The sequence below is a fragment of the Salvia splendens genome, chromosome 1, assembly GCF_004379255.2.
Source record: "Salvia splendens isolate huo1 chromosome 1, SspV2, whole genome shotgun sequence".
In the NCBI taxonomy this organism is placed as follows: domain Eukaryota; kingdom Viridiplantae; phylum Streptophyta; class Magnoliopsida; order Lamiales; family Lamiaceae; genus Salvia; species Salvia splendens.
In genome coordinates this window covers 2,627,497-2,647,195 of record NC_056032.1, presented here as the reverse complement: position 1 = coordinate 2,647,195, position 19,699 = coordinate 2,627,497, and the positions used below count along the sequence as shown (strand labels likewise).

Here is a 19,699-nt window from a genome sequence, read left to right as displayed (position 1 = left end):
CCATTTAAGATATCACATTATTCAAGGAATGATGTCAGGGTAAAAGATAACCACAACATGCGTTTTTCAGTAGAAATCATGAAAAGAGGGATGATTGTTAAGAATTTACTTAGTGTAAGATATCGTATTGTTAAAGGAATTCTTTTATGCTCATGTCACATTGAGGTATATTGCAAAAGAAAAACCATATTATGATTTTTATACGTAGGAGAGCGAACAAACCTACTCGAAAGATTGTACCCATGATAACCTAGTTATAGGAGAAATTTGAGATCGATTGGAAATACCTAATTTATAAGATAGGAGTATATGATTATCTACATTGATCTATCTTAAAGCATATCAAAACTATCAAAAATCGATTCATCAATTGGATCTAAAGAAATTGTTTCAGTCAAAAATTTAGGATATTGAATCATATAATACTCATATAGACAACAAGGTGTGTGTAAAAATGCTAACTTTTTTTAAACTGTTAACTTGCTAACTCATCAATGCAGTGTATTAAAAATGTTAATACGATCACATTAAATTGTCAACATATATTTGTATTGACATTTTAATACTGTGTTGACATTTAAATATTAATGTCAACATAATGCATTAAAATACCAACTTAAGTCTATATTGACATTTCAGTATCATTGTGTTGACATTTTTAATACATTGCATTGATGAGTTAGCAAATTAGCAATTTAAGAAAATTTAGCAACGGATCACACACCTAGACAACAAAATCATACGATAAAATATGCATTTCCCTAATTATAAAGTTTGTTTGATCTCCCATTTACGTATTGTTACACTTCAATAAATGATATTGTACTTTTTAACTCAAGTAAAATCTAACATTATGTGTATTGAAAAAACATGGAGTATGTAAATATATGAAAAGGTAATTTCCAAGAAACATACATAACCCACATTTGACGTATGCCCTTAATCACATAACACGTACCACAAACATTTGCCTAGGAAATCTAACATATTCCAATATTGGGATTAATCATTTTTGGTGAATGAAGATCCCTAACTGCCCCCCTTTGAAAAATGAAGAACAAGACAGAAATGTTATTACACGATTATACATTAATTGCATCGAACGCGGATTAACACATGTGACATCTCACCAAAAGCACACAAATTTTGTGCCTTAAATTTCAAATTCTCGAGTCTCTCAAGAATATATGCAGACAAAAAATTACCCCATCTTTGTGATTATCTTTTTGTTTCCATTAAAGTTAATCTTATAAAATCACAAGTCTTTAATTAGTGTGTGTGTTTCTCAACTTGTCCAAACATTCTTCCATGGCATTATGTGGAATCAGAACTACTAAATTGCATTATCATGGAAACAAGTTTAGGTAAAAAATTTGTCTCTATCAAAGAGAAGAAAGTTGGCCATGTGGCTTTGGATATTTTATGGCAAGATTATTTATTGTAGCCCAATTTGTATTTTGAATTGTTGGCGGGGATAATTTTCCAATAATCCAAATTTCTTTATTTTCAAAGTAAAAAAAAATCAATGAAATATCTATTGGATTCCAATTACATTTTATTTTAAATAGTTTAAAATGTTCATGGTATATTGTCAGTGTCTACTATTCAGCGAAACCACAGTCAAAAGAAGGGTTAGCGAAATCAATATAAAAATAAGATCATCTTAAGATGAACTCTAGCCTTACTTTATAAAATGAGTTATGAAATGTAGGATAAAAGGAGTCGAAAGACAAAAGTGAAATATCATTACTTTTAAATATTATTTTACTTATTTAGTACTACTAGTAATTCTAAAGTCCTATTCTTTCCTTCATTCAAGTTTTTGAGCTTTAGGTGTTGCTAAAATTGAGAAACATTTTAGTGAAAGTCCCTTTGTCAAAGAGAATAGAAACTTGAAATCCTAGTCAAAATAAAAAATCTGATACTCCGGAAAGGCAAAGGTCACTTTTTTTCTTTTTCTCTATTTTTGCAGTGATCTAAATAAGTAGTTCCAATAAAATTCCAACAAGTTATCAAAAATATATTAAAAGAAGTTGTCTACCCACAACGAACACTCCAAATCACTGCCTATATAAGAATGGCCTCTTCACACACACACACATCACCAAAGTACACAAACACACACACACAAGAAAAATGTCATCACATAAACCCTCCCATGAAAAGCCCTTCACCCTCTTTGAGCCCATCCTCACTGACACAGGCTTCACACTCCTCCAGCGCAACACGGCGGCAGCGGCGCACCCGGGCGACCGCCGCGGCCGCAAAAAGCAGGCGGAACCGGGGCGCTTCCTCGGCGTGAGGCGGCGCCCGTGGGGCCGGTACGCGGCCGAGATCCGGGACCCCACCACCAAGGAGAGGCACTGGCTGGGCACCTTTGACACTGCCCAAGAGGCAGCATTGGCCTATGACAGGGCAGCCCTCTCCATCAAAGGCACACAAGCAAGAACCAACTTCATCTACTCTGATCAAACCACTTTCCACTCCTCCTTCCAGCTCCAATCCTTCTTGCACCCATCACCAACACAAACCACCAACACTCCGAGCCTCGAGATTCCTCAGGCCCCGGTCCAGCCGGGGCACGACACGTGTCATGAATCTTCTTGTTCACCGAATGACGATCAAGACAGTTTATTCAACTTGTCCAAATCTGACACAAGCTCTGGCTACTTGGACTGCATTGTCCCAAACAACTACTTGAACCCTTCTCCAACCTCTTCAAGCAAGAATAAAGAAACCTCCTTCTCATCCTCCGATTCGGCTGCGGCGGCATGGAGCCTTGATCACACATATGCAGATGTTTCTACACACCAAGAATTCAACTATGGATTGTGGGACAGTCAGCAGCAGTGGGAGCTGAGTTCTTGTGAGCTCTCAGCAATGATTAACAATTCAATTAATATGGAAGAGAATAGGGGAGATTTTGATGAAATTATGAGTAATGCAGCAACTAGTAGTAATGCTGCTGCATCTTTTTTCCCTTGTTTGGGGGATTTAGCTGACATGGGACAGTCTCTATTTTGAGTAGTACAGTAGTAATTATTATGTAAGTCTATGTTAAAGAAAGATTCACTTTTTTTGCATGGCCATATATCTATCTTGTGTTATTGCTTCTTTTGCCATTTAGCAAGTTTACTTGCAATAGGTAACAAATATATGTATAAAAACATATAGCATAAAATTTGATTTTAGCAGTACTTACTAGAATCATGAAAGGATTCAAATCCTCAACCTGCCACTTGAAAGGAGACCAGGTACCTTGAACTAACTAAAAAAATATGAGATTCCTTTAATTAACATAGAAAATGTGGGATAATGACCTTTAGTTTTGATGTAGAATCTGACCTTATGCATTAACTATGGCACTTTTCCAAATGTACGGCATAAACAGCCATCAATTTTATACAGAGAAATTTGTATTTCATGTAGGAAATAATGTAAATAAGTAGAGTAAAAGAAAAACACTGGATCTACTCTGAATTATTTTATGGATAATTTATGAGCAGCATTCAAATATATTATACAGTACAGAACTACATATCTTACATACAAGGGAAGCATAAAACGCTTCTGTACTTCCTTCTGAGTTTATCGATCGAGAATAAGATCCCCAAACAAAAAAAAAGGGAAGCAGAAGAAGCATGCTCACTTGGAGATCAAGTTGGGATGAAAGAGGTGTAATTATATCCAGATTTGAAGAATGCGAGGACTCATCTTTCCCGTTCCGGAAAAGACAGCATAAATAGACAACAAGCTCCGAAATTCGAGCAGTGGGTGGGAATTAAGCTGGGGGGGGGAGGCTTTGGGCTTTTATGTTATTGAAAGACTAAGTTGAAAAGCTAATGATTTTTCTAGATCTTTTGAGATGGTATATGTATGGCTTATTTCAAAAGGGGACGGCCATGTGATATTTATGAACAGTGATGGACGTAGCTAAGGTTGAGCTAAGACCTGAGAGGATGAAGGTTGCTGGCACCCAAAAACTTGAGCTTTGCTTTGTGGAAGTTGCTTGATTAGGCCTCTTCCACTTCAGCTTGATGTGTGTGCCTCACCACCATGACTTGCGCTACTGCCACCACTTGAAGAGACCGATCCCTGCCCAGACTGCTGAACAGATGACTGAGGAAGAGCCTCGGTGTTTGAGAATACTGAGCCAACTGATGCACTTGAGCTGCTCAAAGAAGACATTTGAGACGACAGTGGGTTTTTGCTGAACCCAGAAAGTGGCTCGGGCCTTAGATCTGATGATGAGGATGATGGGGCCAGAGTTGCAATTGTGGATCCCACCGGGTAAGGAGCAACTGGCATGTCGGTCAGAGAGGATGCAGAAGGGCTGTAGCTCAGAGATCTCATCGGATGATCAAATTTGCAAGAGGGCCCGAATTTGCACACTCCATTCTGTGCATAGTGAGAACAAAGAGGTGCACCCTGAGAAATGGTGTACAATGTTTAGAAACACGAAGCATGATCTGTGACTATATTTTACTGGGTGGAGGATATCAAATGTGTCGCCTACCATCATACAAATGAAACAAAGAATCACACTTTTGCAAATTAAGACTACCATCATTATTCCAAAAAGAAAAATAGTAGTAACATTTTATCGAGGCAAAACATGTTAATGCCACAGCATTGAAAAACTTCATCAAAAAAGAGAAATAAAAGAAACTTGTCCAATTTATTGCAATCAGTTTATACCAGTATGTGACTCTGCAGACAAGTATAACTAAATATTTCTATGAGACAGCAGCCTCCAAATCCCCAAAACTCATAGAACTCAAACTTCCTGAGTTAATCCTGGAGCGAGGGGTTGTGCACTAATGGGAGCATCCATATGCAGGTTTCGGTTTATCAGAAGTAACAGCCTTTGTTGAAGTATCAGCAGAATAGAAAACAAAATAAATGGCAGTGTTAATACCACACAAACCTCCCAAAAAGTCTAATTGTTAAATGGATATAAATCGTGGATGCTTCATAGAAAAGCAGAAGTTAATAATTACGGAGAGTGTCAGGGGCACACCGAGACAGATCATCCTGTTCTGCCATACATAGGCAGTTAAAAAGCTCAGCGACTTCAAGAGATAAAATGAATGCTTACTGGGCGTAGTGGTAGACCCATTGGGCTAAGTATGTAATTGGTCCTTGATGCACTCCACTCAGGTGGATGATGATATTTACATGTAGCTCCGAATTTACAGTCCCCATTCCTTAGATAGTACTGACATTCTGGTTGGCCAGGTCTTTCCGGAAATGCTTGTTCTTTTTGAATGCCGCTTGAGGGGCCAGCGGAAGATGTAATGGAAAGGTATGGTCCTGTATAGGCAGTAGCGGAAGGAGACAATTGGGTTATCCCATAAACCGGGCCTGCCCCAATTGTTTGCTGAGTACTTGGTGAGGCTGCCGGACTAACAGGTGCCTGTACATGTACTTCAAGAATTCAGCATAAAAGAAGGGACATCAAACATTGCAGTGTTGGAAACACCTACCGAATAGGGAGTCCAGCCAGGAACGGGAACGACTCCAGGGGGAAGGATCATGGGACTGTAACTTCCAGGAACATAAGAGCCTTGAAGCATGGAAGGCCTGGCAACTGGCCAGTTGCCTTGAATAACCCCATATTGTTGAGAAGATTGATGGCCAGGAGACGGTCCAGTTGGATACATAGCTGGTGTTGGCATAGCTGCTGAAGCAGTGAAAGACCCAGGACCAGGGGCTGGCATTGGTATCCCGGCCAGCTGTGGATGATGAAATTTACAGGTGACACCAAACTTGCACTGCCCTGTCTTTACATAATATGAACATTCTTTTTCTCCCTGCCAAAAGAAGACTGTGAAACAGCCATAGATAATTCCATAGAATATACAAGAACGAAATGATCCAAAGAGACAGACCGGTCGCAGAGGATATCCATAAAAATTCAGTGCCACAGGGGCTGAAGATCCAACTCCTTGCTTTGGATGATGATACTTGCAGTAACCACCATATTTACACATTCCTGCCCGCATGTAGTACTACAAATCCATTGCGAAGGGTGAATTGAACAAGGCTATAATTTTCACAAAGAAGATATAATGCTCAACTGAAATACGATAACATCAAAAAATGATGCTTCCATAGAGAAATGATTGAAAATGAGAGAGCTTAAAGGGTTTAAAGTGTATACACATTAAAACAATTAAATAAGTGATTCTAATTAAAACCTGACATGTAACAAAGATACAACTGATCAATGAAAACCCCTCTGTTTTTAAAACTCAGATAAATATGTCTTATAATTTTGACATTGTCAAAATGATAACCAATAAATAATTCATTCAATAGTTAAAACAGAAGACTCAAAATAATTAGTATTCATCATCAACATGGAGAAAATCTCTCTTTAAAAGTACCAGTAGCTGATATGTCCAGCTGCTTAAGGCAATGGTACTTTCATAATCTTATGAGTTAAAGACCTTCGAGAAATATGTAGCAAGAATAACAAAGCATCATTTGAATTTTTGAACCATGAAAAGGATGAACAGGAGTCTGCATTCTACAATCAAGAAGTTTTATTGTCTTTATTATAGCATGGCAACATAAAGATGAAATTTGAAAAGTAAACAAATTTTTTTCGCATGTCCCATTTTAAAATCTAAACTACCACAGAGAAATTTACACAAACCAGACAATATCAGATAATAACCCAAATGCAGTGCCATGTGTCAGTAAAAAGAGGCTCACTCTCCCAAAACACACAGGAAAAATACCTGCATCACTTGTAGATTACTTTGGCTAATGTCAGGGATTCAAACTCATGGATCAGTGCTAGAAATCCTTAAAATAAGTAGACAATTTCTTAAGAGTGTTATGTGGCACATGCATTTTATCCAACATCAAGACTTTATTCTTGCAATTCAGCTCAGAAGCATTAAACAGACATTTTCAAGTAGTATTTAGAGACAAATTTAGAATCTACAAATTATACCTGACAGATTGGTTGGCCAACACGTTCCGGGTACTCACCTCCACCAGCTCTAAGAGCTCCCATTGCCTAATACAGTGATAGGAAAAAAATTGAATAGCGTATATACACCAAATTTAGATGATCAATAATAATAACATAAAATCAAGTCACTATACACACAACTATTTTCACTAAATGCATGTGAACCCAATTTACACCATTGCCTTCCCCAAAAACATGAAAAACTAAGAAGACTCATTTTTCACCCAAGTCATTCGTACAATCATTCAAAATGTAAATTTTTCCCCAATCTAGTTAACTGATAGAAACCAGAATAGATCCCCCAAAATAAAAAACATAGTAGGCGTACAATAAAAGTACACTTTCCCCAAATTAGAATCAAATCTCTACACAAACCCCCCACTAAATCGTACTCTTTACCGAATGATCATAGCAATCATAGCTTGAAAAAAATCAACTTAAATTACCTTGCCACGATCCCGGGGATGATTGAACCGGCAGCGATTGCCGTATCCACAGAAACCAGTCCTCAAGTAATAGATGCAATCGAGCTCATCGGGCCTCTCCGGGTACGCTTCGGGTCCTCCACCGAGGCCCAATTGCCACATAGGCTCTGCATTAAAACAACCAAACCTCACACGAATTCAACATTACAAAAATTCGCTCTCGATTCAGCAAAAATCAAGTGAAATTAAGATGAAATTCGACCTTCAAGGCCGGTTTCTCCGCCCGGCGCCGCCCATTCCGCCACCGGATCAGCCGGCGCCACCTCCATTGCCTGGATCCCGCTAAATCTCTGCATATTCTTATACACACACGCGCCCACTCTCCCAACACACACGCACACTCTCTACGGATAAATATACAGTATCTACACTATACAGCAGAAGTATTTCATAACAGTGTGCGGAGATAGATATTTACACAGGTATCGCATACGTTGTAGGTGCATAAACACACAGCAGCATGTGATTCAGTGTGGGTGTGAGAAGGGTGGTTTGATCGAGAGAGAGAGAGAGAGAGTTGCTTCCTTTGTTAGTGCTCTTTTAACACACTCCTTTATATAGTCACCCTCACTGTGTGTGTTGATTTTTATACTCTTTTTCTGCGTTTATTTGTCTTTTATTTTTATTTTTTTATTCGGTCTTTTTAAACAGTGCATTGTTATTTGGAAGTTGGATCTTCTGATATTTTTTTATTTATTTTAAATAATTTAATTTAATTTAATTTAATTATTAATATCTTCATTTTTTACACCTGCATTCTAGCAACTTATTAATGACACGAGTTTTAAGAAGTGTAAAGAAAAGTTGATGAAAAAAAATAATGGAATGTGAGTCCTACTTTTTTATATTAGTTTTATAATAAAATGTTAGTGAAATGTGGGGCTTAATAACATTTATGGAATATTTCAATCGGGATTCCTAAAGTGGGAAAGGGGGAGTAAATAAGAATATGACACACGTAGTGCGTGAAATAACATGCAGGTTTTTGTGATTTTGGAATTAATAAGAAATGTTCATTTAATTGATTTTGTAGATAAATTATTGATATACTAGTTCTGTCTGTTTGTAGTTAGTGGAATCACGTTTATAAATTTAATGTTTCAGGCTGTATGTTAAGTTGATATCATATGTATTTTTTTGTAATCAGGAAATTCACAAGCATTGTACCAACTAGTCTATTTATTTAGTGGAGTGCTACTAATTTGTAAGCAATACAAAGACAATGACCATTGCCCCAATAATTTAAAATATGTATTTTTATAAGTAACGATAAATATTGAAAAGCATGAAATGGTGGTAATCCCATGAATATGATGTGAATCTCGCCGACGAGACTCACTAATACGATGAACGTCGAATTCACAAACGTGGACTAATAATATGAATATTCATGCTTATGAAGATGAGACAAATAAAGTTAACACCCACATTTTTATTGGCAATTAATTGATCTCTCATTTTCGTTCATAATGAAATGGCGCATGCAAAGTAAAATTCAATTCAAGAATGGAAGATTATTATTATAAGAAATGAGTTGTTCGTATTTTCATCCACCAGGATATGCTACTTTTCTAGTTGTGGGAAATGAGTGATTCATATAAATATTTGTACATGATTTGCCATCAACTCTTACGTCTAGTGTAAATCAGTTGGAGGCGATGACACTGCAATAAGTTGAATAAACATCAACGTTTTTCTTACTCGAAGCTCTTCTTTGTTAATTAATTTTTATACCTAAAATTTTTCATTCATTCGCAAAATATTTTTGGCTGCTAACATATGATCCGTACTCAAAAGCATACAACAACAGAAATTACATTTCTTGATTTTACCAAAAATAAGTACTCCATATAAAAGCTTTAGACTGATAAAAGCAATTACCACTGTTTATAATGATGTGTTATGTTATGCTGTAGTATATCAATTAACATAGTAGTAGTAGTAGTTTACAGGAAATACAAATTTCGCAATACAATAACATAGCAACTGCAACTAATGAACTCTGTATTTGTAGAGAAAGGAAACACAAAAATACAGTTCAACGAAGTTATCTTTCTGTGAGTCCCTAAACAAATCTAGTTCTAGATGTCGATTTTAAATGATAAGTATTCAACAAGTCTCCAAAAAATGTGCCTCCGATAGACTGATATGAAAAGAAAATATCAGCATCCATTTTGTAGCTGATTGACATCAGAATCCAATATCATAAGCTCCATGGTGGCCGGTTGTTCGGTTTCGGCCTCTCTGGCATTACTAACAAATAGGGATATTCCAGTAGGTCACAGTTTAAACTTCTTTTTCGGTCTCTTTGAAACATCAGCAGTGGAATCGTCCAATTTCTGCAGAAGTGAGGAGGATCTGTGCCTTAGTGAAAGTTAACGCATCTGATACAGATCAATCGAATAAACATCTACGGAAACGGAATCATACCTTTTGTTTTTTCTTTTGGGTTTTGTCTTTCTTCTTTTTCTTCTTCTGCTTATGTTTTTTTGGCAAGGATGTTCCATTTATATCCTCTTTTTCCAAGTCCTGCGCAAGGGAAACAGTATTAGAAAAATACATAGGATTATGAAGGCAATGTAACTATGCACATTTACGATGTGTCACCAAGCAAATGCACCTCAGCATCATCAAACTTGTTCACATGATGAACGATTCTTCCTGATGTTGAAGCCCCACCTGAACAAAACAAAAAATATCAATTAGGTGCCTTTCAAGATGTTTATGTGGATTAGCATACCACAACAATTCAACATCTATATGTTTTGTGATATGGTGACAAAAGTGCACTGGTGCAGCAGAAAGAAGTTTAACATTTGTGATCCAATTGTTTTACGTGAATCCGCTGTCAAACAATCACATAAATAATACTCCATCTGGCTATCAGTTCCTATATTTCCTCACCATTCTTTTAATCCTTTCAACACTCCAAGACTTACTTTTTTTATCAGGAGCAACTTCTCTTATGGCATAATGAACATAGTTTCTGAAGTCATGCGCAGCACAAAAGACATATCATCTGAGGCGTTACAAATGAAACATAATCTTAAGCATGACCATCAAACGTAATTCCCAGCTGGTAAGCCGTAAAATGTAAATAGAAGAGAAACCGAAAAATAAAGAGAAAGAAGCACACGCAATACTCTATCTAGGATCCAATTTGCTTGCAAATCTTAAAATATCTAGCAGACCATAAAAAGGGCCACAAATACAATATGAAGACAATCAACATCCTATGTATCATCAAAATGAACATATGCAGGGAAAGTAAAAAAATGAGGCCAGAAATATGAGAAATTTACTGCATTGAACCGTTTTTTTGGCGTTTCTCACAGCTAGCTCAACAAGCTTTGGATCAACAGAAGCAAGCCCATTTGGCTCCTGAAGCTTTCTTTCGAGGAACTTTGCCAAGGCAGCTGCCTTGTTCGTCTTCATCGGCCCCCCAGGGTGTGCCAGCCTGCACATACCAAGACCCTGAGCATGAATACCAATAATTGCAGCATGCACAGAAAATGAAAGCATCCAATCACCGATTCCACAAACACAAAATCTCAATTTACAAGTATCGAAACTAGTTCTCTACAATTCATCCCCTGATATAAATCTGCACGCACATATAACAAAATACACCCTAATTAGTAATTACCGATTGACTCGGAATGACATGATCCTAATTCGCCAAAAAGTTATCAATACCAGCTAACAATCCAACTCATGTAGGCCGACATAGGCAATTTAATTTATTTCTGCACATACATTTGAAGTGTGTATTATTACCAAAACCCTAACCGTATATGCAAATTAACCCCACCAAAATTGAGTATTCCCACATTTCTAGCTTCCGCAACCTCAAGAGGTATTTGAAATTTTGAATAGGCTAAGCTGAAAACACACCGCATACATCGATATTAGACATACATATTGTAGTGTGTGTGTACACACTAATTTAAGGACCTGGATTGTGGTCGAGCTTGATTGGTTCCAGGTGGAAGAGGAGCAAATTTGCTTCCTCTCAGCGCCTTTTTCTCGTCTTCCGTCAGTCCTTCCATCTCTCTCCCTCTCTCTCTCTCTAGGGTCGTGTCTGCGTGTATCTATATTGTATGTATATGTGTATCAGTAATTTGATACACTATATATACTTGTTTTATTCAAAAATTATTTTTGTGAAGTTCTGCTTTGACCTCTTCAGTTTTTGTGATTTCCAAAACGGTCCCCATCCAAATAAATTCAGGTAGTTTATGAATAATTTAATACTCCTACTTATTTAAATATTATGAAAGCTAATGGAATTAGATCACCCTAATCATTTTTATTTTTCAAAAATAAGTAATCCACTTACTTATCTTGCTAAAAAATATGTCCATTTAGTTACACGTGAAATTATCTACTAACAAAAAAATGGGAGACAAATTAGACCTGCTTTAATAAAATTCAATTGTCATTGAAAAGTCACAATACTCCCTTCATTCTTCATAGTCAAGAGTCTCAAGACACTTATTTTTAGCACAAAATTTAAGAAATATTTAATATGTTAATTGGATAGATAATAAAATAAAAAAAATGGTAAAATAAGTTCAATGTAAGTTTAATGCAAGTAGCTAATATTCTTGCTAATGGACAATACAAGTTTAATGCAAAATTGATAAAATAAGAGATACTGAATCATACAAAAAAAAAACTTACTAAATAGAAATGGATTAAATGTAAGTTTAATGCACTGTGGCTAATAATCCTATTAATGGACGACACAAGTTTAATGCAAAATACGTAAAATAAAAGATAAATAAATCATGCAGAAAAATTCACTAAAAATAGAAAGTAGTAATTATTTTTTTTAACGATCATAAAAAAATTAAGAGTGAACTACACCAATAGTCTCTGATCTTGTCCAAAAATACACCAATGATCCCTAAAAAAATTTTATAGCATGTTTGATCCCTAAAAATTACATTTTTTATATATGTAAGTCTTTTATATCCCTGTGTATTAGAAAAATCTCCAAAATGCCATTGAGGGCATTATAGGGCTTTCAGAATAATGACATTTCAGTTTTGCAGGTTGTGCAGTGGAAGCGATGTGATGGGAGTGAGTGAATTTATTTTTTAATTATTTATTTTATGTAATTTTTTGAACTTGTTCCCCATTTGAGACAAAATATAGAAGTAGTCCATTCCCTCACTCAATTATTTCCTCCTCCCTCACTCCAAAAACTGTATGTTGTAATTTTTCTTCTGATGTAGGATCGATGTTGTAATATTTGTTCTTATGTACTCCCTCCGCCCCAGTTAAGATAACCCCTTTCATTTTTCACAAGTGTTTTGTAAATATCATACTCCCTCTGTCCCATTAGAAATGAAACGTTTTCCTTTTCGGTCTGTCCCATTAAAAATGAAACGTTTCTAAAAATGGAAACATTACTCTCTCTACTTTTTATTCTCTCTTACTTTACTCTCTCTTCATTAACTCACAAAACAACACTACATAAAATCTCGTGCCGAAAAGCAAATGTTGCATATTTAATGGGACGGAGGAAGTAATAAATAGTTAAAGTGGAGTGAAAGTAAATTAAGAGAGAGAATAATATAGAAGAGGCTCTCTTCCACGTTATTCTCTTTCTTACTTTAATTTTCCTCCACTTTAATTATTTATTATGATTTTTTTTAAAACACGTGCGAAAAAGGAAAATGGTCATCTTAAATGGGATATGGGGAGTAGTATGTTTTGTGTTGTTTGTTCAATTGGACTTTTCTATTTGTAATTTTTGGAGAATGCAACTATTCAACTAAAAAAGCTCATTAAATGCCCTTTAATCACAAAAATATTTACACCAACCGAACTTGATGGAGACACATCCAAGCTGATCTACAAGGACAGGAAGATGGATCCATTGATCATTCAAAGTGGGCCAATTACAAGAGCTAGAGCTAAGAAGATAAAAGAGTCCATGTTGCTTTTAATTGCTGAAATAAAAACTCAATAGCCAACAGGATCGAGGTTTTCCAAGCTCTGAAAGTGGATCAAACCAGATTATCAATCAAGGGAGTCCGCTGCCAAACCTTATACGTGGTGTTCTTAGATTAATATATCCAATGGGTCCTTCGTCGTGTCCCAATCTATATCATAACTGCAAAATATTTCCCAACTTTTTGCACAAAATAGTTTTTGATATAGACCAAAGAGAGAAGATACAAGATTATGAAGATGAATGGTTATTTAAAGGGAGGGAGATAGTGGTGATGTTATTGTTCTGCAAAAAGTAATGATTGTAGAGTTCAAAAGTCCAAAATATCCTAACATGTAAAATATTCACCGGTGTTACCTAGGGTTACTTTTGTCTAATTGTACTAAAAATGCTATAAAAATTTTTTAGGGATCATTAATGCATTTTCGGACAAGATCAGAGATATTTGTGTAGTTCACACAAAAATTAAACAGGACTATTAAAAGGAGAAAAAAAATGAGAATACTTGTTTCCGTCGATTCACTGCAAGAAATGCAGCATCTTTTGAAAAATCAACACTAAATGAGTTACACTGAAACTGTTATATCATTTCGGCAGTTTATCCAAAGCAACAACGTGAAAAATCAAACGTCAAAAATACATGAATCTTTATCCAATGACCTTTTCTTGTTATTAGATCCCACCATAACTGCAGGAGGCGGGCGTCGGTTAGTCACCCTCGAGTCTCTTCTATCACCCGAGGGAGATCGAGATCAGCAGACACGGTGAATCCCAAGACCAACTTATGAGCCTCGAGTATCTTCATTGCACAAGGGATGGGGGCGTACACGAAGAATAATGTTGCACTTATCTTTCATCGCCACCACTCATATACCCAATAGAAATCGAAATACATCACTTAGTGAAACGATACCTTGCACACGCTTGCTCCCAGCTTCGACAATGATAAGCCGCCTAACTCCTGAACAATCATAGAGCACTCCAAATTCAATCAAATGAAGACATGGAAGGAAGGGGGAGATGTGAAACGGAACCAGAAAAAGGGTGACCTGGCTGGGACAATCTTTCTAGGACCTTAAGAAGTGGATCGGTCCGTAAGCACATATGGCATCTCTGAGAGTTGGGTCCGGGTGCTGAAAATGGGTCGTCTCGGTACTGCAACGCCTGTATATAACAAAAATAGACAAAAAATTTATATCATCTAACCAATGCAATGCCAACAGAAACACACTGCATAACTACGGAAAATGGCCAAACCACAATTGAGTGTGTCACCTGATGAATAGTTGTTTCTTCAAGATTAATGTGTGTATAAATTTTGTCCTTTGCCAAAGTAGTTATGTCACTACAAAAAACTATATTGCATGAGCATTTCCAAATTCCATACTCATATGTTCACGTGTTGGAAGCATTGAGAGTGCAGAGGTACTAACCTTCGAGCATATACATCCAATAAAGAGTCGTTATCATCAACAATAGGGACAGAACTAACTTGAGCTGCAGAATATAATGCATATGATTAGGATGTCATAGTTTCAAGATTTGTATTACAATTTTACTATGCGATGCCAAAAGTATATATATATATATATATGTACTATATACTCCTATTATTAACGTCAGAAATTAGATTGAGAATCTCAAATCTCTGCAATTATATTTTTAAGTAAGAAAATCATATAGTTAAGAGGTTGAAATGAACCAATCAATTAATTCCAAAATAAGATGATAGATTGACAGATAGGAACTTTGGATGTGCACAAAAGAGAGAGCATTACTTTAGCATATTTCAAACTTTACAATACCGCAGATACCTTGAAGTAATAAATTCAGGGCGGCACTGAGTGAAGCACTAGGCCTCAACATTGCCAATGGCCGCCCATCTGGTTCTCCGATTTTAGGAACCCAAGTACCGACAGGGATTGCACCAATTGGTAATTGAAGAATCGGTAATGAGGCTGGTGAGTGCTTAAAGAATCGGAAAATACCTAGAAAGCAATGGAACCAGTTCACAAATAAGAACATGTGGCCTTTTTTTATCCTCATGTTGCAGTGCTTCAAACATACACATATAATAGAAACATCAGATTCATTTTTCTCACACTTTAGGATCCCAGAAAGCGAAGCAAGATGCAACAAATGCGGGTTTGAGGCATCCATTGATAAAGAATGAAGAATGGGAATGGTAGCGACACCATTCTGCAAAATTTTCAGTGCAACGTCTTTCAAACTGTCATCTGGACCAGCCTGAAATCCTCACCAAGTAAACACGAAATAAGAGCCTAGATGCTGAGCTTTCGAACATAAGATAAGAAGATGCCTCTTAGAGCTCAATTGAGTAATGTATTGTCAAAGTTTAGTGTAGATTTGGAAGCAGATTCATGCATTTTTACAAATTCATTTAACACAATAGCACACCTCTCGATAAACTTGTAATTTTACAAAATGATACAAATGCTCAAGAAATCATGGCAATCCAAAAGTAAACAAGCAGAAAGAAAAAAATGCTTCTATGAATATGGATGCAAAGGATTTCAATAATCTCAAGGTGGCAAAAATTCAAGTATATTAGTATAATTTTCAATATAGATGAAGTGGTGTAAAATTGACCAAGATCCCGAAATTCAGCTCTAACCATAAATGTAGAAACTCTGTGGCCTTATCCAGTTGCAGAAATTACATGCTTACGTCAAATCTCCACCAGATCTGTATGAATACTTACTTGCACAAGCTGCCTTGAAACACCACTCCCACTGCCATTCACTTGAATATTCAGATATAATTTAGCTTCTTTCCATGCAGATATGGTATGTGTTTCAAGCTCTTCCTCGGTCAAATTGGAACCATGAGTTCCAAGCTACCACACGTAAAAAATGTCAAGGTGAAGAGAAGACATTAATTTTTGGATAGTACCGCTGCTATTAATAACATATTACCATTAACATTTAAGCAGTCCTACATGATGCATCACACTCAGAAATATGGTTGCAGAAGAGAACCATTAAATTACAAAGTGACAGTCAAGGGCCGAGGATAATATAGCCAGTAATTTAAAAGCATCAAGTTATATAATGGGTGGTAGAAGAAATACCAGAATCTATTCTATTCAAAATCCTTACAAAAATTTACACAATCAAATTACTAAGTTACTAACTGATCGTGATTCTAAAAATTTATCAGAATCTCTTCTATTCAAAAACCTTACAAATTGTAAGTTGTAACAATCAGTTCAGCAGAACAATCTGGTACAGGATTAGGCACCTTACTCATCAAATATATATTGCCAATCGCTTGATTATTCAATTAAACTTTCTCCACACTTGTCAAATTTTCCTCCACCAGCAGAAAAATTAGTCCAACTTCTAATACACACCAGTCTGAGGCCGAGAACTGCTCGACAGAATCTCAGATATCAAATAATGACCCCAAACATTTCTAACCATATTCTATAAATCCAAGTCGATTATCCAGGAAAAGAGAACCTAAATAAGATGAATATTCTTTATTCCATATCAATGGTAGGGAATATACCTCTCTCATAATTAAAATAAAATCCAGTGCACTGAGAACTCCGACAAACTGGCTCTTTGAGAAGTCCCACAAAGGCGCCGTAGAGACATCCTGCAAAGATTCTGTTGGTTGAAAAGAATTGTACAGCAAAAATTCATAAGTAGAAGCATGCAAAAGAGTGTATAATTAACATGCAAGTCAAATTTCCCGGGGTCAAATAGTCACCCAACATTTAGATACGCCCATAGAATTATAGGTTCGTAAATAAAAAAGTAATGCCAACTCAGATAAGTATTAAGATGGCATTATTTGGCTCACATTTACCCAAAGAAGACTAGAAAAATATCGACCCACGGTATCTAATTGTTTTACCTGCTCATGCAGAATATGGAAAGCTTGCTTTACAGGCAAGTCAACATCGAAGGCAACAACCTGCAAGCATTGTAATATACCAGCCAAATGAACCATAGAGGGAAAATCAATACAAAGGGGCTAACAGTAGAATAGGCAATAGTCATCCTAACCTTTCCAGACTCGGGAAGCAATTCGTAGGCCATGTGTGTCGACATAAATACAGCAATACGATGGCGAGAAATCTCTAAATCTGATTCCGATATCACTGGGAAGGATTCACACGATGTGACATCTGGCAGTGGAACCTATGATCAACACAACAAGCAGTGAATCAACTAGCTCCTGTGACAAATCATGAAAGCAACAAAAAGTAACCTATGGAAGCGAAATCAATAAAAATTTGAAATGACTGATTGAAAATGGTGTTGTGTTAAAGCAAAATATCCTCAAACTCAGTACATGGGCAGATCCTTGACATCTTTAAAGAGTTTTTTTACCAAATTTATGATTTGCTAATGCAATTTACAAACATCAGTAAGTTTGGAACCTATAGCTTTGGTTAGAGATGCATAAGGAAGGTACCAAAAGATTCATATGTTTCTCAAGGCAGTTGAGATCTTTGGCTTCTAGAATGCTCAATTGATAGAAATGTACTTTAAAAGAAGAAAATTGGATAACACAAGAGAAAAATGATTCCATACCACACGCTGATGGGGCCCATTATCTACATCCATGCTGAAGCCAGGACCAGCAGGAGGCATCTGTGGGGTTAGCATTGCAGATTCCGTTGTCAAGAGAATAGTGTTCACAGTCCCAAGATTACTACTAATAGAAGGCTGATGATCGTCGTGTCTCCATTCACCATCAACAACAAATTTGTACTGCAAACAAAGGGTCACGTCAATAATATTTATAAATATCCAAGAATACCTGATTAAGGGGGGAGTTGAGTAACATATCTCAACTGAAATGGCATGTACAAATAAAATGCTTCAAAGATTCACAAATTTATATAGTTAAATAATGGTGATTGCATTTATCACAAATCAAATGTTTCATAGATTCACAAAATTATATGGATAAACAATGCTGACCACCTTTATGCCTACTAGTTTTAGCACCCGCTCTATGTACTCATCATCAAACATGTATCCTTTGACAAATGTAAAGAGACCTTTTTAATTCAGTATTATGCATTTGTTAGGCATTTATATCATATGAGAAGTACATTACTTGTATGAGAAGAGTCGTACACAAGGAAAACATGTTTTTGTATCTTACCAGAAAGCCAAACTAAGAAAGCATCAAAGATTCCAAATTCAATGACTAAGTACACCACTCATTCAAAATATTACATTCAGTCTAGAAATAACATATAACAGAGAGTCAAATGTGATAAACGATGAGTGGTGGACGGTGAGATCCTCATAATGTCAAGTAAGCCACAAGGTGTTGCCTTCTAACACATGGAAGATAAACTAAACCTCCATAACTACAGGTGTCTTATATCTTCAGCAAATCATCAATTACTTTCAAATAAGATGACACTCAATTCTCTTTCGACTAATAAAACAAATCACAACCAATTCTTCAGCTAAACATGATAACACATTCAACATGCAAATGCCAAAGTAAAACACCAACCTGGTGATAACCGGGAGGCAGGCTACAAATAGTTTGAAACACGGTTGGGCAACCTTCAACAGGTGTCATTGGCCATTGCGTCCACCTTTTCAATTCACCATCAAAGAGATCAGCTTACGAGCTATAAACCTGACTAATACAATTATAACAAGAAATAATCAACTCTCACCCTGTAAATGAGCCACTTATATACACAACCCTCCCGCCATAAGGCCACACAAAACGAGTCGGAATCAGCACTATTCCACTTTCGTGCGTATAATCCATGCCAATTCGGTACATTCACTTCTTACAATTGCGAAATCCCCAGAATACAGCCCTAGCATTTACGTATTGGGCCAACAAATTCAAGCAACAGCTGGAAAACCTCAGAAATCCACTGTGCCGTGCATTTCAATTTCTAATTGGAGCATCAAATTTCACTTCTCATGCCACAATTTGATGCGAAAATATCATCGCCTTCCTTGAATCACAATTCTACAGGTGACGACAAACTCATCAATAACTCATGAGAAACACAACCGAGTATCACAACCCTGAAAAATATGTACCGAATCAAAAGAGGGCAGCATCAAAATGGAAGCTTTACAGAGTTTTATACTCCATATCTGTGAATATATTTAGCCCTAGCCCTATATATTCCCAATTCGGATTTCTTTATCGTTGAAAAATGAATTTTGGTGTTCATATATTTGTGAAGTGGACAAATTATTTGAGGGTCCCATCCCACACTATATTTTTGGAGTATTATTGACATTA

General features: G+C 36.3%; 4 protein-coding genes across 5 annotated transcripts; 1 reads left to right on the top strand and 3 right to left on the bottom strand.

Annotated features, from left to right (window-relative positions):
* Nucleotides 1-2,136: 2,136 nt before the first annotated feature.
* LOC121757578 (ethylene-responsive transcription factor ERF086-like) lies at nucleotides 2,137-3,024 on the top strand. Its single transcript, XM_042153103.1, has one exon. It carries the CDS (start codon nucleotides 2,137-2,139, stop codon nucleotides 3,022-3,024), a length of 888 nt encoding a protein of 295 aa, XP_042009037.1.
* Nucleotides 3,025-3,471: 447 nt separating this feature from the next.
* On the bottom strand, nucleotides 3,472-8,009 carry LOC121808022 (zinc finger CCCH domain-containing protein 34-like). Its single transcript, XM_042208363.1, has 7 exons — nucleotides 7,673-8,009; nucleotides 7,432-7,577; nucleotides 6,965-7,030; nucleotides 5,892-6,011; nucleotides 5,487-5,813; nucleotides 5,099-5,416; nucleotides 3,472-4,428 (listed from the first exon to the last, which is right to left on the bottom strand). The coding sequence occupies exons 1-7, from the start codon at nucleotides 7,764-7,766 to the stop codon at nucleotides 4,030-4,032; spliced, it is 1,470 nt and encodes a 489-aa protein (XP_042064297.1). The 5' UTR covers nucleotides 7,767-8,009; the 3' UTR covers nucleotides 3,472-4,029.
* Nucleotides 8,010-9,432: 1,423 nt separating this feature from the next.
* On the bottom strand, nucleotides 9,433-11,566 carry LOC121793811. Its single transcript, XM_042191851.1, has 5 exons — nucleotides 11,425-11,566; nucleotides 10,773-10,927; nucleotides 10,091-10,149; nucleotides 9,901-9,999; nucleotides 9,433-9,809 (listed from the first exon to the last, which is right to left on the bottom strand). The coding sequence occupies exons 1-5, from the start codon at nucleotides 11,517-11,519 to the stop codon at nucleotides 9,750-9,752; spliced, it is 468 nt and encodes a 155-aa protein (XP_042047785.1). The 5' UTR covers nucleotides 11,520-11,566; the 3' UTR covers nucleotides 9,433-9,749.
* A 2,344-nt stretch (nucleotides 11,567-13,910) lies between these two features.
* Nucleotides 13,911-19,619, bottom strand: LOC121808007 (sucrose nonfermenting 4-like protein). 2 transcript variants are annotated; one of them, XM_042208352.1, is made up of 14 exons: nucleotides 19,492-19,619; nucleotides 19,110-19,417; nucleotides 18,941-19,025; nucleotides 17,998-18,177; nucleotides 17,467-17,601; nucleotides 17,315-17,374; nucleotides 16,964-17,053; nucleotides 16,155-16,289; nucleotides 15,535-15,679; nucleotides 15,247-15,420; nucleotides 14,866-14,929; nucleotides 14,708-14,777; nucleotides 14,482-14,596; nucleotides 13,911-14,393 (listed from the first exon to the last, which is right to left on the bottom strand). In XM_042208352.1, exons 2-14 carry the CDS (start codon nucleotides 19,220-19,222, stop codon nucleotides 14,299-14,301), a joined length of 1,461 nt encoding a protein of 486 aa, XP_042064286.1. In that variant the 5' UTR covers nucleotides 19,223-19,417; nucleotides 19,492-19,619; the 3' UTR covers nucleotides 13,911-14,298. The 2 variants fall into 2 exon arrangements, with proteins under 2 accessions (XP_042064286.1, XP_042064281.1); XM_042208347.1 differs by having other exon boundaries at nucleotides 19,110-19,586.
* Nucleotides 19,620-19,699: the final 80 nt, after the last annotated feature.